Source organism: Bufo gargarizans, chromosome 1, assembly GCF_014858855.1.
Source record: "Bufo gargarizans isolate SCDJY-AF-19 chromosome 1, ASM1485885v1, whole genome shotgun sequence".
Taxonomy (NCBI): Eukaryota; Metazoa; Chordata; class Amphibia; order Anura; family Bufonidae; genus Bufo; species Bufo gargarizans.
Window position 1 is genome coordinate 39,195,471 of NC_058080.1, and position 15,719 is coordinate 39,211,189.

General features: G+C 46.8%; 1 protein-coding gene across 3 annotated transcripts in view; it reads left to right on the plus strand.

The window, feature by feature from the left end:
• Positions 1-15,719, plus strand: part of CTBP1 (C-terminal binding protein 1) — a 291,924-nt gene that overhangs the window by 143,241 nt on the left and 132,964 nt on the right. Inside the window, exon 1 of one of the 3 annotated variants that reach the window (XM_044294982.1) lies at positions 7,821-7,862. The exons of the other annotated variants lie outside the window; for them this stretch is intronic. Within the exon in view, the coding sequence (XP_044150917.1) occupies positions 7,856-7,862 (7 nt within the window). The 5' untranslated portion in view covers positions 7,821-7,855. Of the gene's footprint in view, positions 1-7,820; positions 7,863-15,719 lie in introns of those variants that run through there. 3 annotated transcript variants of the gene reach the window in all.

Below are 15,719 nucleotides of genomic sequence, written 5' to 3' on the forward strand. Positions count from 1 at the left end.
GCCTGCTCCTTCTTGCGTTTTCATGTAGCTGCAGCCAGTTGCTGGCCGCAGTGGCACCCTGCTCTGCTTGTGTCATGTCAAATGGTCACTTGATTGGCTGCAGCAGTGTCAAAACAGAAGTTTACATATTGAGAGCCGAGCAGCCAAGGCCGGGGAGAGAAGGCGCAGGGAAGCAGGTAATTGTGCTTCCCTTGGCAGGTCTGCACAAGGGGATGGGGAGGGGGGAGGCCCAAAAAAAACCCTCCAAAGGTGCAGAACCCCCTTTACTGACCACAATAGTGATCCAGCTCAGTGCCAGTTCACTGCACAGCCATTAAAGGTTTTTTTCTGGGAGTTCAACATTGATGTCCTATCATTAGTAGGCATGAGCGAACCTGAGGTTTTCGGGTTCGGGTGGAATTCCGTCATGGATTCCGTTATCATGGAATATAACGGAATTCTATGACGGCATGCACCACGGAAGCCTATAATAGGCATTTCTCTTTGCATTCCGTCATAATATAAGTCTGTGGGCGGCATAACGGATCCATCTGGTTTCTGTTATGCAGGACATAACATTTTCTGAGCCGTTGTATGTGGCCTCGGTTGATTTGCTCATCTCCAGCATGTATATTTATACATATCTCCTTGTGCTTCATAGATCAATTTTCTCCTATTTTTTTCACTAGGTTTTTGGTGGTAGCCTCAAACAAGTGCATGTCTCTTCCCAGGGAAGCAAGCGCACCAACAGATGAAAATCTTATCATGAAAAAGCACTGATTGAACAGATTGAGTCCATCACCAGGAGGAACTCTTATTAAAAAAAAAGCACCGATTGAACAGTTTGAGGCTACCACCAGGGGGAACCTGGTGGTAGCCTCAAACTGTTCAATCGGTGCTTTTTTTTTTTATAACAGTTCCTCCTGGTGATGGACTCAATCTGTTCAATCAGTGCTTTTTCATGATAAGATTTTCATCTGTTGGTGCGCTTGCTTCCCTGGGAAGAGACATGCAAGCTAGTCTCCTTTCCAAAAGGAAAATTGAGTGTCTTATTCCAGGAATCCAGCTCTTTCTAGGTAACTACCCTTTAACAGAGATGAGCAAAGAAAATTTGTTTGGCCGCCTGAGAGGCCTTGGTTGGGGTACTATTTCTTCCTATGAACAGTGCTCAGTATGCATGAGGAGTATGGTAAGCCAGTTATTGCTCCTCTGGGTTTCTGGGAAAAGTATATGAAAATTAGCAGATCTTAGATGAGATAGGCTAATTTGAATATCTTGCCCAGAAATCCAGAGGGACATTGCCTGGCGTACAGTACTCTACACAGCATACGACGCCTACTAGGCGCTCCATACAATGAGAAAGACTACCCCCCCTCCCCAGGACAACGCATATATATTGCCCAGAAACCCAGAGTAGCATACTAGACTCTCTTTCCAAGTCCTTGGAGACCAGACAGTGTTATATACCAACTTTCAGGGCAATTTCAGCATATTTGTACCCAAATCTAACTTTTTTTTTAAAATGTACTCATCGCTGTTCCATGAAGATTACAAACTGTACGGGTGCACTCGGTCACTGGGTCTCGTGCTTGAGCCCTAAGAAACTGAGAGACTTCATGCACACGTAAACTTTCTAATCCTAATGAAATGATCCTAATTTTTTCCTCTTGAATAATTTTTCACTGCAAAACTAGAAGAATTTTTTTTAATATGGCATCAACCATGAAAAACCTCAGTTTATGCAAAGTTACCATGCAGTACACAGTCGCCACCTGAAGAGGTCACTACTGCTGCATACGACTGAACCAACCCAATTATTTATTTATTTGGGGGGGTCACAAGAATTTGGAGGGGGTTGTTACAGTCTACAGACCCCACTGCGCAGGTGATAACATTAGGACATTGGGTAGTTGTATGGCGGTATTAATAATGGTGGGATCCTTCATCAGGACCTCGATATAATGTAGGACAAATGGTCACTGACGTAGGCATACAGTATGTAAACCGGGCCTGGCAATATTATGACCGCAATCAATCCCATAGTAAAAATTTACCTCCGTAATAAAAACCATGCTCGGATACAATGAGGGTCGCACTGGTACTATGCGGCGCCATAGTAAGATGGCGACTACAACAAATAATAAACCTAACGAGCTGTTTGTGATTGGGACAAAAAAACGGAGATGAATCAGCAAGCCGGTGAAAAAGTCATCATTGGCGGGGAGTATTTTGGAATCGGCGGCGGGGCGTGTTTTAGTTTATGCCTTAGGTTTATCGCCGCTGTATTGTGTAACCTGCAGAATATTCCTAAGCTTTATCACGCGCAGCCAGATTTGCTTAGCATGTCATTTAATCTTCTGCTCTATAGCATCCCCATTACTTGGTTATCATAAAATTATTCTTAAAAAAAAAATAAAAAAAAAATCCTCTTCCGCCTAACGATCTAGTTTTTTATTTTATTAATTTGGCACCTCGGTTTATCGATTGTCGCAGATGCTATGAAATGGTCATTTGTCAGAGTTTATTGGTGGCCTGTCAGCTTTTACTAGCGCTCTAGATGGCGGAGTTTTGAGGGCACCTTGCAAATAATTCTTACCTGATGCGAGGAACACCGGCCTTGGGGAATGAGCTAAAGGAAGCTGCCGTTGGCCGTCACTCTGGAGGCGGCAGCGTGCGCGTAAATTTAAAATATTAGTGCTGAATAATTAAAGGTCCGGGACGCCTTATTACTATACCGCCTGGTTGTACGAGGGGGGTGTCTGATATGTTTCATATCGGTGTATGGTGGGAATTCTACCATGCCGGGGAGGGATATGTTTCAGAATCTACTAGAATTGGGTCCAGGCTACATGACAACATTATTTAGGGAAGGGTGTGTACTACAGGATATAGAATACGCAGATTTCCACAGGGATTTTTCCCCTCCCCCCTGATATCTAGGACCTTCCTCCTCATAGAATAGCACTGTTCCCTACGGCCCGTATACGGAACGCAAAATACGTCCGTGTGAAGGAGCCCTTACTAAAACTGAAATACCCCTTTAAGGAGATTATCTCTGTGAAGGGAAGGATGGCATTTTCCTTGAAATCAGATGATGGTCGAGCGCCTGGATCGATCCTGACTCCGTTACTACTGGTTCCTACACAAACCACTTACCATCATCTCCTCTATGGGTTTCATGCCGATGACCCCTGTGTGTGGGGGTTCACAGTCGTCAGGATCCCATTTACACATTTAGAGCCAGATATCGGCTCTGACATGGATCCATATATTTTACGCAGCGCTCGCACCGACTGCAGTGCTGTAAAGCAGTTCACAGTCATGTTATATTTACTGAGATTTTATCTTTACATTCTCAGGAGCAAGAAAAATCGAAAATTGTCCTCTCCCCGCAGCGGCTGGAGGCAGCAGTGCAACCCGTGAAAACTTCACAATGAAGCATTGTCTACCGACTGCAGTCCCTGTCTGGCATTTACAAAGTCCGTCTGTCTGGGGTGAAGGGGGGGGGTATGGAATAACCTTCACAGCATTTGGTGTTAAATTGAAAAAAATTCAATGTAAAACTAAAAATTATAAAGAAAAAAAATGATTTTTTTCCCCCCCAAAAAAATCACATTTTAAAATTGATCCTTTAAAAAAAAAAAAAAGTGACAAGAACCAAAATTGCAGCTGCTTGTCGGTGTCTGATCATTCAAGGCCAGGAAGTTAAATTAAAATTTTTACGTTTTACACCTGTCCTTCCACAGATTATAGTAAGGGTACTTCACACTTGCGGCAGAGGATTCCGGCAGGCAGATCCGGCAATCTGGATACAAACGGATGCATTTGTGAGGCGGATCCGTCTCACAAATGCATTGAAATACCGGATCAGTCTTTCCGGTTGTCATCCGGAAAAACGGATCCGGTATTTATTTTTTTCACAAACTTAATGGTCTGCGCATGCGCGGACGGAAAGAACGGATCCGTTTTGCCGGATCCGGCATTAATGCATTTCAATGGAAATTAATGCCAGATCCGGCATTCCGGCAAGTGTTCAGGATTTTTGGCCGGAGAGAAAACTCTGGCATGCTGCGGTATTTTCTCCGGCCAAAAAACGTAAGAGGGACTGAACTCATGCATCCTGAACGGATCGCTCTCCATTCAGAATGCATTAGGATAAAACTGATCAGTTGTTTTCCGGTATTGAGCCCCTAGGAAGGAACTCCGTGCCGGAAAACAAAAACGCGAGTGTGAAAGTACCCTTACACGTTTGTGCAATTATATCTATATATTAAAGGGAATGTCTGCAAAATAAAATTTTATTTTTATGGTCACAACGGGTTAAAAGATAAAAAAAAATAAGGTTACTCACTGATCCCCCACCGCAGCCGCTTCTATGCTGCCCATATACCATCTGGTCTCTACATCTTGGTCCGGTCTTCATACACAAGAGATGCCTGTTCAGCCAGTCACTGGTCACAGCGTTGTCCCACCAACTGGGCGTCTCCTGCCACTTCCCGGGTGGCAAGATGGGACCAGAAAGCAGAGACCAGAAGGGACACGGTAAACGTTGGCATCGGTGGAGTGGACCTGATGCAGCTTGTGGGGTTGAAGTGCATCCATCACCTCCAACATCGGTTGTGAATTAAGCAAACTGCCAGGTGGGGTAGGTGCCCACCAAACAGAACCATACCTTTCTTGTGAAAATCCAGTATTTCAGTCCTGAGAAAGGCTTGATTTTAGTTTTATGCAAATAAGTTTCTCAGTGCGCCATGGGCGGGGCCACTCCACCATAACACCACCCACCAAGTAAGGGCTCATGCACACTACTGTACGTATTTTGCGGTCCGGAACAGCTGGTCCCCAATAGAACAGTTCTATCCTTATCCGTAATGCGGAAAATAATTAGACATGCTCAATTTGTTTGCAGAACGGACATACGGAAACGGAATGCACACGGAGTAACTTTTTATTTTTTTCTGTTTTGCGGACCCATTGAAATGAATGGTTCAGCATACGGTTCGCAGGAAAAAAAAAAAAAAAGGAACGGACACGGAAAGAAAATACGTTTGTGTGCATGAGCCCTAAGGCCTCCTGCACACGGCCGTGTGCATGAGGCCTTAATGTGGTAATAACTTTGGAACACTTTTACTTATCCAGGCCATTCTAAGGTTGTTTTCTCGTGACAATCCCAAACGTACCCAAAAATTAAAAAAATTCACAATTTTCTACATTTGAATTTCTCTATTTTTAAGGCCTCATGCGCACGACCGTTGTGTGTTTTGCGGTCCGCAAAACACGGATGGCGTCTGTGTGCGTTCCGCAATTTGCAGAACAGCGCGGACAGCCGTTAATATAACTGCCTATTCTTGTCCGCAAAACGGACAAAAATAGGACAGGTTATATTTTTTTTGCGGGCCACTGATTGGACCAACGTTGAAGTGAATGGGTCCGCATCCGAACCGCAAATACTGCAGCTCGGATGCGGACCAAAACAACGGTCGTGTGCATGAGGCCTAATCCAGATAGAAATGCCTCATAAAATAGTTATCAGTCATCCTTCCCCATGTGTCTGCTTTATTTTGGCATCATTTTGTAAATGTCATTTTATTTTTTTAGGACGTTAGAAGTTTTAGGCTTAGAAGTTTAGAAGCCATTTTTCAAATTTTCAACAAAATTTCCAAAACCATTTTTTTTAAGCACCAATCCAGTTCTAAAGTGATTTTGAGGGGCTTACGTAATGGAAACCACCCATACATGACCCCATTTTAGAAACTACACTCCTTAAAAGAGTTAACAAACTTGCCGAATAACTTGCCGGAATAAAACTATGAGATGCTGCACTAGATGGATTTTTAGCAACTGTTGTGTCGCAGTGCGACACCTTAAGCCCCTTGCAGACGAACGTTTGTCACGCTGCGAGTCTCTCCTGTTTGCTATGTGACCCCGGCAGTGCTGGGAGGTCAGGCCGGGAGCTGCGCTGCGGACTCGCAGCCTGACACCTGCTCGTCTGCAAGGGGCCTTAGGCTAGTTTCACACCAGTGGCAAGGAACTCTGGCACGCTGTTCCGGCGGGTGAACAGCCTGTCGGATCCGTGCTGCCGCTAGTGCACGTGTGCCCCCCCTAATAAAAGTACGATATGCTCCGGCCCCATTGACTATAATGGTGGCGGGCCGGAGTTCCGGCTGCACCATGGCAAACATGCCGAGAGGCGGCCGGAATAAAAGTACGACATGTCGTACTCGTATATCGGCCGCCTCTCGGCATGTTTGCCGTACTGCCGCCGGAACTCCGGCCCGCCACCATTATAGTCAATGGGACTTGAGCGGTAGTCCGGGAGCACAGGTGCACTAGCGGCAGCACGGATCCGACAGGCTGTTCACCCGCCAGAACAGCCTGCCGGAGTTCCTTGCCACTGGTGTGAAAATAGCCTAAGACTATCATTATACTCGTGACACATGTCTTCGCGTAACCCTAGCCTTAATTAAACTGAGCATGTGCGACCTAGCTCAGTGAGGTGGACAATAATAATTATTTTAAAAAAAAACAGCAGGTGGCGCCATACAGATAGATTTCAGTGGATAACTCAGCGGCTCTGCTAAATCTTGAATTCCATACAGTTACAAAAATATTCAGATCCAGGGGCTGGTTTGAAAAATGTAGAATATGTTTTGTGGGACAATCCTCTGCGGCCTGCCACCCTACATTCCAAAAAGGGGGTGTGGTTTGATAAGTGTGTGCTTTTTTTGTGGGCCCATGCCACTTAAAAAAAAAAATATATATTATTTTTTTTCCTCACACATTTTCCGTTGATTTTTCTATAGCAAAAATATTAATTTTATATTTTTTATATATATAAAATTATAACACTGGCATGCATGAAATACATATGGGGAGATTAATCAAAACTGGTGTAATGGAAAAATAAATAAAAAATCTTAGGTTCCCATAGCAACCAATCAAATTCCACATTTCATTTTTCCAGAGCCGATCTGGTTGGTTGCTATGGGAAACTAAACCAGTTTTCCTTTCCAGCGATTTTGATATATACCCCGCAAGGCCCCCTGCACACGAACGTGTGCTTCCCGTTGCCATATTGCGGATCCGCAATATACGGGTGCCGTTATGTGGGCATTCCGCATCACGGATGCGGACCTATTCACTTGAATGGGTCTGCAAATCCGGAGATGCGGAATGGTGCGGAACGGAACCCTACAGAAGCACTACGGAGTACTGCCGTGGGGTTTCGTCCCATACTTCCGTTCCGCAAAAAGATAGGACATGTCCTATCTTTTTGCGATCCGCTGCCCCACGGACTGTGTTCGTGCATTGCGGGCCGCAGCACGACGACCACGGGGCGCACGCGTTCGTGTGCAGGGGGCCTTAGCCAAAAAATCAAATAAAAATTGTGCAGAGGTTAGAAGCCTCATTCACACCTGCAGGTATTTTTGATGCACTTTTGTGAAAACAAAACCGGAAGTGCACACAGGAAAAAGGACCTGTACTTTTTTTTTTTTTTTTAAACTGCATCCAAAAGCTGCCGGTGTGAATCAGCCCCGAGGAAGTCCTGCGGTGTAATTTGGCCCAGTGACCTGGTTTCCCCTGCCATTGTCAGGGCTCGGTGCAGAAGTTTTGCTCTTCCCCCTCCCTCCTTCGGCCATGTCTAGGGCGGAGGAGGAGGAGGGCAGAAGACGGGATTGTATTTATTCCCCCGCTGTCTCCGCCCCCTCCACCACTCTCTGTGTAAGCCCTCTGCCATTGGCTGCAGTCCAGCCTCGCCGCGCTCTGATTGGCTGCCCCCGGGACGCTCGTACGCGCTGATTGGTGGGCTGGTACCTTGTTTCATATTTGCACAAGCCATAGCATAAACAGCTCGGCTCCTCTCCTCCAGGTGGAGATGCAAGGTCTGTGCTATTTCCTTCCCTTCTCCGTCTCCATGCTGCCGGGCAGTGACAGGCCGGGGCCGGGAGGGGGCGTCATTCAGCCCGGGGTGGGTGGCTTTGATCCCATGCTGTGTGCTCCCTGTGAGGAGGAGGAGGAGGTGGGTGGGTGCTGGGAGGCTTCACATGTGCAGCAGGGCTCATGATATAGGTGGGCACCTGACAGGGGCTGCTGGTCATATAGGTGGGCACCTGACAGGGGCTGCTGCCTGCCTGCACTGCCTGTGTATAGGGAGAAGTTTCCCCAAATGCACGCCTATTCATTCATCATTACTACCCCCATCATCTCTGTGAGCGATGACCATGATGAGATTAATCGCTGTGCAAGGTCGTAGGACTAGAGGATCATGGGAGAAGGTTTTTGTTTTTTTAGGCCGGTCGGATAAACTTTTGGACCGGTTTCTATTGCAATTGATTGTTTTTGGGGTATTTTCGCAGTGGGCGGTCGTGATCTGATGCATTTTAGGTCTGTCCGATGGGCACCGCTGACACCTGATGGCTCTGTGACTGGGGTTGTGTGTGTATGTGTGTGTATGTGTATGTATATACATATATAATATGATATTTGCTGTCCTGATCCTGTGCGCCGGACATCCTGCGTGGCTTGGCGTTTCAATGGCCGCCATCTAGGGATACACCGCATCCCTATAGTACATGGCTTCCTCCTGATCTGCGCCAGTGGTGTGTGTATATATATATATATATATATATATATGTGTCACGGTATGATTTTTCACCCCTTTTATTATTTACAGGTGTAGCAGAGCTGAGCTTGTCGTATACCTTAGTCTGCAGCGCGCGCGTGTGCCCCCACGTGACCGCGCGCCATGGCGGCTTAGGTAAAACCAATAAGAAATGGCGCTTTGTCATTAGGAGTTCAGCAAACCAGCCCCATGTAAAATCACTCCTAACCCATTATTATATGACATTGTTTTGATGACAAACCCGGCTCTGCTGCATCTGCACGGGTCCTCTCTCTGCCGGAGGAACGCACTCTGCACTACAGGGGGTTTGCAGCTTTGTGCGGTGTGATGGGATTTGGCGTCTCCTGGCAGGCAGAGAGTTAATCTCTTAGGCCCATCCCGGAGCTGTCATTAATTTGTTCTCCTGCATCAGTTTTGAGGCACAGACAGGTCGTTCCTCTCTGCTGCTCCAGAAATCAATTGCTCTCTACCGCATGTATGTATATACTTCTAAAATCTATTCATTTTCTCAAAAAAACAAAACAAAAAAACCCTTTTGACTATTCCATTAATCCAGAATCAACAAAACCTGCCGGTTCTGGATTATCAGGTCGCTGTCCCCTCTCCTGACTAATATCCTTGCATTCCCCAATGTAATCACAATTCTGGAGCATCTATTCTTATGGCTCTATGTTGTGCTGTTCCTTTATTATTCCTGCTAGAAGACTTAAGAATGAATTGCTAGCAGTTTGCAATGAAGGTCCAGATGGATGTTACCAGTTGGGGGGGTGTGTCCCTGCACAATCCCAACACTGGAAGCACTGACTGGATAGTGTCAGACTGTGCAGGGTGACACCCCCCCAACTGGTAACACCCATCAGGAACTGCATTGTTAACGGCTGGCAATTCATTCATAAACGTCTAGCAGGAATAATAAAGGAACAGCACAACACAGTCATAAGAATAGATGCTCTAGAATTGTGATCACACGGGGAATGCAAGGATATCAGTCAGGAGAGGGGACAGGTCCTCTTTACAGCGACCTGATGATCCAGAACCGTCAAACTATCTGCTAGAAGTTTATGAATGAATTGCTAGCTGTTAACAATGAAGGTCCAGATGGGTGTTACCATTCGGGGCTGTCACCCTTGCACAGTCTGACACTATCCAGTCAGTGCTGCCAGTGTTGGATTGGGCAGGGACACCCCCCCCCCCCAACTGGTAACATCCATCTGGACCTTCATTGCAAAGTGCTGTCAATTCATTCTTCGTCTTCTAGCAGGAATAATAAAGGAACAGCACAACATAGAGTCCTAAGAATAGATGCTCCAGATTTGTGATGACATTGGGGATGGAAGTGATCACTAAGGCTGGGTTCACACTTGAGCGTTGCGCAAACGCGCGTTTTACGCGCGTTTTTGACGCGCATTTTTATGCGCGTTTTTGTAATAGTAAACGCGCGTTTGACGCGCGTTTGTGTGATTCACTACAGTGTCCTATGGCCACAAACGCCCCAAAAGTCGCTCATGTACTTTTTGGAGCGTCGGGCGTTTTACAGCGCGATCGTACGCGCTGTAAAACGCCCAAGTGTGAACCATTCCCATAGGGAATCATTGGTTTCTCCTTGTTGAGCGTTTTACAGCGCGTAGGAACGCGCTGTAAAACGCTCAGGTGTGAACCCAGCCTTAGTGGACATGTCAGGAGAGGGGACGGGACCTTTTGGCATACACTCTTATTGACTGACCTGTTGAGCAATATGGCATGTGGATGGTGAAGACCTTCCCCGATCCAGTCCTTAAGCTCCACCCCTTAAACTCATTCAGAAGTAGGAAAAGCCATGGGACTATGGGACTCAATTATACCTAATGAAAATAAACTATTGATTGAGTACAAGGGCATAGGTACCATCGAAGCAGACTGTGGGCCCCTGGCTTTTTATATTTTTGGGGGAAATTTGAGCATAAAATTTTAGTGTGTAGGGTGACGACAGATAGTGATGGTCGACCAAGTTGGAACATTTCATCCGTTAACAAAAACTACATGGGATGGGTATTACATGATCGGCCGGATATGGCCAATCGTTTGCCATTTTGCTCAAGGAACGGGGAGCCAAATTAAAAAAAATGAATAAATAAAAACCTTTCTCTGTGATCGGCTAGTTTAGTCTGGCATGTTTTTGGTGGGAGCATTCATACAGATGCTCTCGGCTGCAGTGGTTTTTAGAGACTTTACTACTAATGACCAATCCTCTGAATAGGTCATCAGTATCTGATCAGCGGGGTCCGACCCCGGGGTCTTCCACTGATCAGCCGTTTGAGAAGGCACCAGCGCTCGCAGCAGCTTTCCCGCGTGACGTCACGTTCCGCACGACCCAGGTGCTGCTCAGTCCCATTAATTTGAATGGGGCTGTGCTGCAATACCAAGTGCAACCACTATACAATGTATGGAGCTGCGGCGCCACTGTCTTCTTAAACATCTGATTGGTGGGGGTCCCACCGATCCGATACTGATGACCTGTCCTGAGGATAGCTACCTTTTACGATGGCCATAAATGTAAGATGAACGTCAGCCGATAACCTCCCTCTCCTCCGTCCTATTCCTTCCCATCTAAAAAAATTTTTGGGAATTCTCAGTTCCCCCGGGCCCTTAAAGGGGTTATCTCACTTCAGCAAATAGCAGTTATCTTGTAGAGAAAGTTACTACAAGGCACTTACTAATGTATTGTGATTGTCCATATTGCCTCCTTTCCATCACATTATACACTGCTGTTTCCATGGTTACGACCACCCCTGTAATCCAGCAGCGGTGGTCGTGCTTGCACACTATAGGGAAAAAATGCCAGCCTCTCTGGTGGCCGAGACCGCGGGAGCTCACATAGGCCGGTGCTTTTCCCTGTGGTGTGCAAGCACGACCACCACCAATGGATTTCAGGGTGGTCGTAACCATGGAAACGCGTTGCGTATAACATGATAGAAAAATGAATCCAGCCAGCCAAGGAGGCAATATGAACGATCGTAATACATTAGTAAGTGGCCTGTAATAACTTATGTCTGCATGATCAATGGCATTTGCTGAAGTGAGACAACCCCTTCTGTAGCTGGGAAGCCTCCTTGTAGCCAGTCTCCACCCCCTTGTCCGAGCTCCACCCCCGCTGAAGACTGAGATGGTCGGGACTTCCGTTTTTTTTCCTCCGTGCGTCCGAACCGTTTGGCTTTTTTCCTACATTTGTAGGTTTGGTGTCCCTTTAAGCAAGTTGAGCGTGCCTTGTAGGATCTCCGCCTCCTCTTCCCGGTGCGGCTCCTGACAGCAGGCACACGTGTGGAGGTTAGATATGTACATATGTGCGAACACACAACAGTTTGGATCCGGCATATTAGAAATGACAGATTATTTGACAAACACAAGCTGCTTGACCATGTGGACTCCAAGTGAGACTTCAGCTGGAGATGACGGATTTATTGTCTCGCTGTGGAACACTTTCGCGTTTCGAACAAGTTGACCTTGAGGCTCTGAACATGTGGAAGCCTTCACTAGCCACACACTGAAGGTTTCTCCTCTTTCTGGTTTTAATTAAAAAAAAATATACACTTTAGAATTTTTGAAAACCCCAAAAATAATAATTTCATGGAATATTTTCTCAGCCATTTATTGGTTATGTCTGTTAGGAAAGCTGGGCGAGGCCCCGACTGCCAACACCCCACCGGTATCTGCCCATTGCGTGCCTTATGCCGTGATTTTGCAGTGTCAAACGGACGGAACTCGGACACGTTAAGCTCCATTCACATGTCCGCAATTCTGTTCCGTGGACCCATTCATTTCTATAGGGCTGCACGATGTGCTGCCCGGATCCGGAACTGCGGATCCACACTTCTGGGTCCGCAATTACCGTTCCCGAAAAAAAAATAGAACATGTCCTATTCTAGGATATTCTAGAATAGGCATTTTCATAAAAGTGCCGGCGATGTGCAGGTGCAATTCCCACTCTGAGAGACAGAATTTAAAAAACTAAAATTCAGGAAATCACATTGTATGATTTTTAAAGAATGTATTTGTCTTGCACGGCTGAACAGAAGTATTTGAACACCTGAGAAAATCTGTGTTAGGGCTCTTTCACACCTGTGTTCTTTTCTTCCGGCATAGAGTTCCGTCGTCGGGCTCTATGCCGGAAGAATCCTGATCAGTTTTATCCTAATGCATTCTGAATGGAGAGAAATCCGTTCAGGATGCATCAGGATGTCTTCAGTTCCGGAACGGAACATTTTTTGGCCGGAGAAAATATCGCAGCATGCTGCGCTTTTTGCTCCGGCCAAAAATCCTGAAGACTTGCCGCAAGGCCGGATCCGGAATGAATGCCCATTGAAACGCATTGATCCGGATCCGGCCTTAAGCTAAACGTCGTTTCGGCGCATTGCCGGATCCGACGTTTAGCTTTTTCTCAATGGTTACCATGGCTGCCGGGACGCTAAAGTCCTGGCAGCCATGGTAAAGTGTAGCGGGGAGCGGGGAGCGTATACTTACCGTCCGTGCGGCTCCCGGGGCGCTCCAGAGTGACGTCAGGGCGCCCCAAGCGCATGGATCACGTGATCGCATGGCACGTCATCCATGCGCATGGGGCGCTCTGACGTCACTCTGGAGCGCCCCGGGAGCCGCACGGACTGTAAGTATACCGCTCCCCCGCTCCCCACTACTACTATGGCAACCAGGACTTTAATGACGTCCTGGGTGCCATAGTAACACTGAAAGCATTTTGAAGACGTATCCGTCTTCAAATGCTTTCAGTACACTTGCGTTTTTCCGGATCCGGCGTGTAATTCCGGCAAGTGGAGTACACGCCGGATCCGGGACAACGCAAGTGTGAAAGAGGCCTTAGTATTTGGTACAGAAGCCTTTGTTTGCAATTAGAGGTCAAACGTTTACTGTAGTTCTTGACCAGGTTTGCACACACTGCAGCAGGGATTTTGGCCCACTCCTCCACACAGATCTCCTCTAGATCTGTCGGGTTTCGGGGCTGTCGCTGAGCAACACGGAGTTTCAGCTCCCTCCAAAGATGTTCTATTGGATTTAGGTCTGGAGACTGACTAGGCCACTCCAGAACCTGGATATGCTTCTTACGGAGCCGCTACTTGGTTATCCTGGCTGTGTGCTTCGGGTCGTTGTCATGTTGGAAGACCCAGCCACCACCCATCTTCAATGCTCTGACTGAGGGAAGGAGGTTGTTGATCAAAATCTCACAATAAATGGCCCCATTCATCCTCTCCTTAAAACAGTGCAGTCGTCCTGTCCCCTTCACAGAAAAGCACCCCCAAGTCATGATGTTACCCCCCCCCCCCCCTATGCTTCACAGTAGGAATGGTGTTCTTGGGATGCAACTTTTTCCTCCAAACACGACGAGTGAAGTTTAGACCAAAAAGTTCTACTTTGGTCTCATCTGACCACATGACTTTCTCCCATGCCTCCTCTGGATCATCCAGCTCGTCATTGGCAAACTTCAGACAGGCCTGGACATGTGATGACTTGAGCAGGGGAACCTTCCGTGCAATGCATGATTTGAAACTGTTCTACCGACAGTGACCTTTGAAACTGTGGTCCCAGCTCTCTTCATGTCATTGACCAGCTCCTCCCTTGGAGTTCTGGGCTGATTCCTCACCTTTCTTATCATCAGTGATACCCCATGAGGTGAGATCTTGCATGGAGCCCCAGTCCGAGGGAGACTGACAGTCGTCTTTAGCCTCTTCCATTTTCTAACATTTGCTCCAACAGTTGATCTATTTTCACCAAGCTGCTTGGCAATTGCCCGTAGCCCTTTCCAGCCTTGTGGAGGTCCACAATGTCTTTTGACAGCTCTTTGGTCTTGCCTATGGTAGTAGTTGGTGTCTGACTGACTGGGGTGGGGAGGGGTCTTTAAAGAGCTCAGACAGGTGCTACTAAGGCCTCATGCACACGACCGTTGTGTGCATCCGTGGCCGTTGTGCCGTTTTCCGTTTTTTTTCACGGACCCATTGACTTTCAATGGGTCCGTGGAAAAATCGGAAAATGCACCGTTTGGCAGCCGCATCTGTGATCCGTTTTTCCTGGCCGTGAAAAAAATATGACCTGTCCTATTTTTTTCACGGCCAACGGTTCACGGACCCATTCAAGTCAATGGGTCCGTGAAAAATCACGGATGCACACAAGATTGTCATCCGTGTCCGTGATCCGTGTCCGTGATCCGTGTCCGTTTTTTCCTATCATTTCAATGGCAAACTTGACTTACATTTTTTTTTCATTTTTCATGTCCGTGGATCCTCCAAAAATCAAGGAAGACCCACGGACGAAAAAACGGTCACGGATCACGGACCAACGGAACCCCGTTTTGCGGACCATGAAAAAATACTGTCGTGTGCATGAGGCCTAAGTCAGATAAATGAGTGGAGTACAGGTGGACTTTTTAAAGGCACAGTAACAGGTCTTTGAGAGACAGAATTCTTGCTGTTTCTCAGGTGTTCAAATACTTCTGTTCAGCAGTGCGAGACAAATACATTTTAAAAAAATCAAACCATGTGATTTCCTGATTTATTTATATTTTTTTAATTTTCTCTCAGAGTGGGAATGCACCTACAATGTGAATGTCAGACCCTCCATGATTTCTTAGTGGGAGAACTTGCAAAATCGCAGGGTGTTCAAATACTTCTGTTCCTCAATGTAGATTGAGCTATAATTTTAAAGAGGTTGTCTCACCTTGGACATTGGGTGCATATCGCTAGAATATGCCCCCAATGTCTGATAGGTGCGTGTCCCGCACCTATGCTTAGAATGGAGCCTGCAAAGTGATGGAGGGCACACTGTGCATGTGCGTCCGCCCTCCATTCATTTCTATGGGAGTGCTGAAAATAGCTGAGCCAGTAATCCCCATTGAAGTGAATAGAGAGGTGGCCGCGCAGTGCGCTTCCCATTCATTTCAATGGGACTTCTGAAAATAGCTGACCTCTGTCACTTTGTGTGCTCTGGTCTAAGGATAGGTGCGGGTATCAGACGTTGGGAGCATATCCTAGCAATGTACAAGATGAGACAATCTTGTACATTATCCAATTTCTCAAACTGCCCCTCACCCGTAATATACTTACCCGGCTCCGCTCCCGATCCCCGAACCACCGCTGCT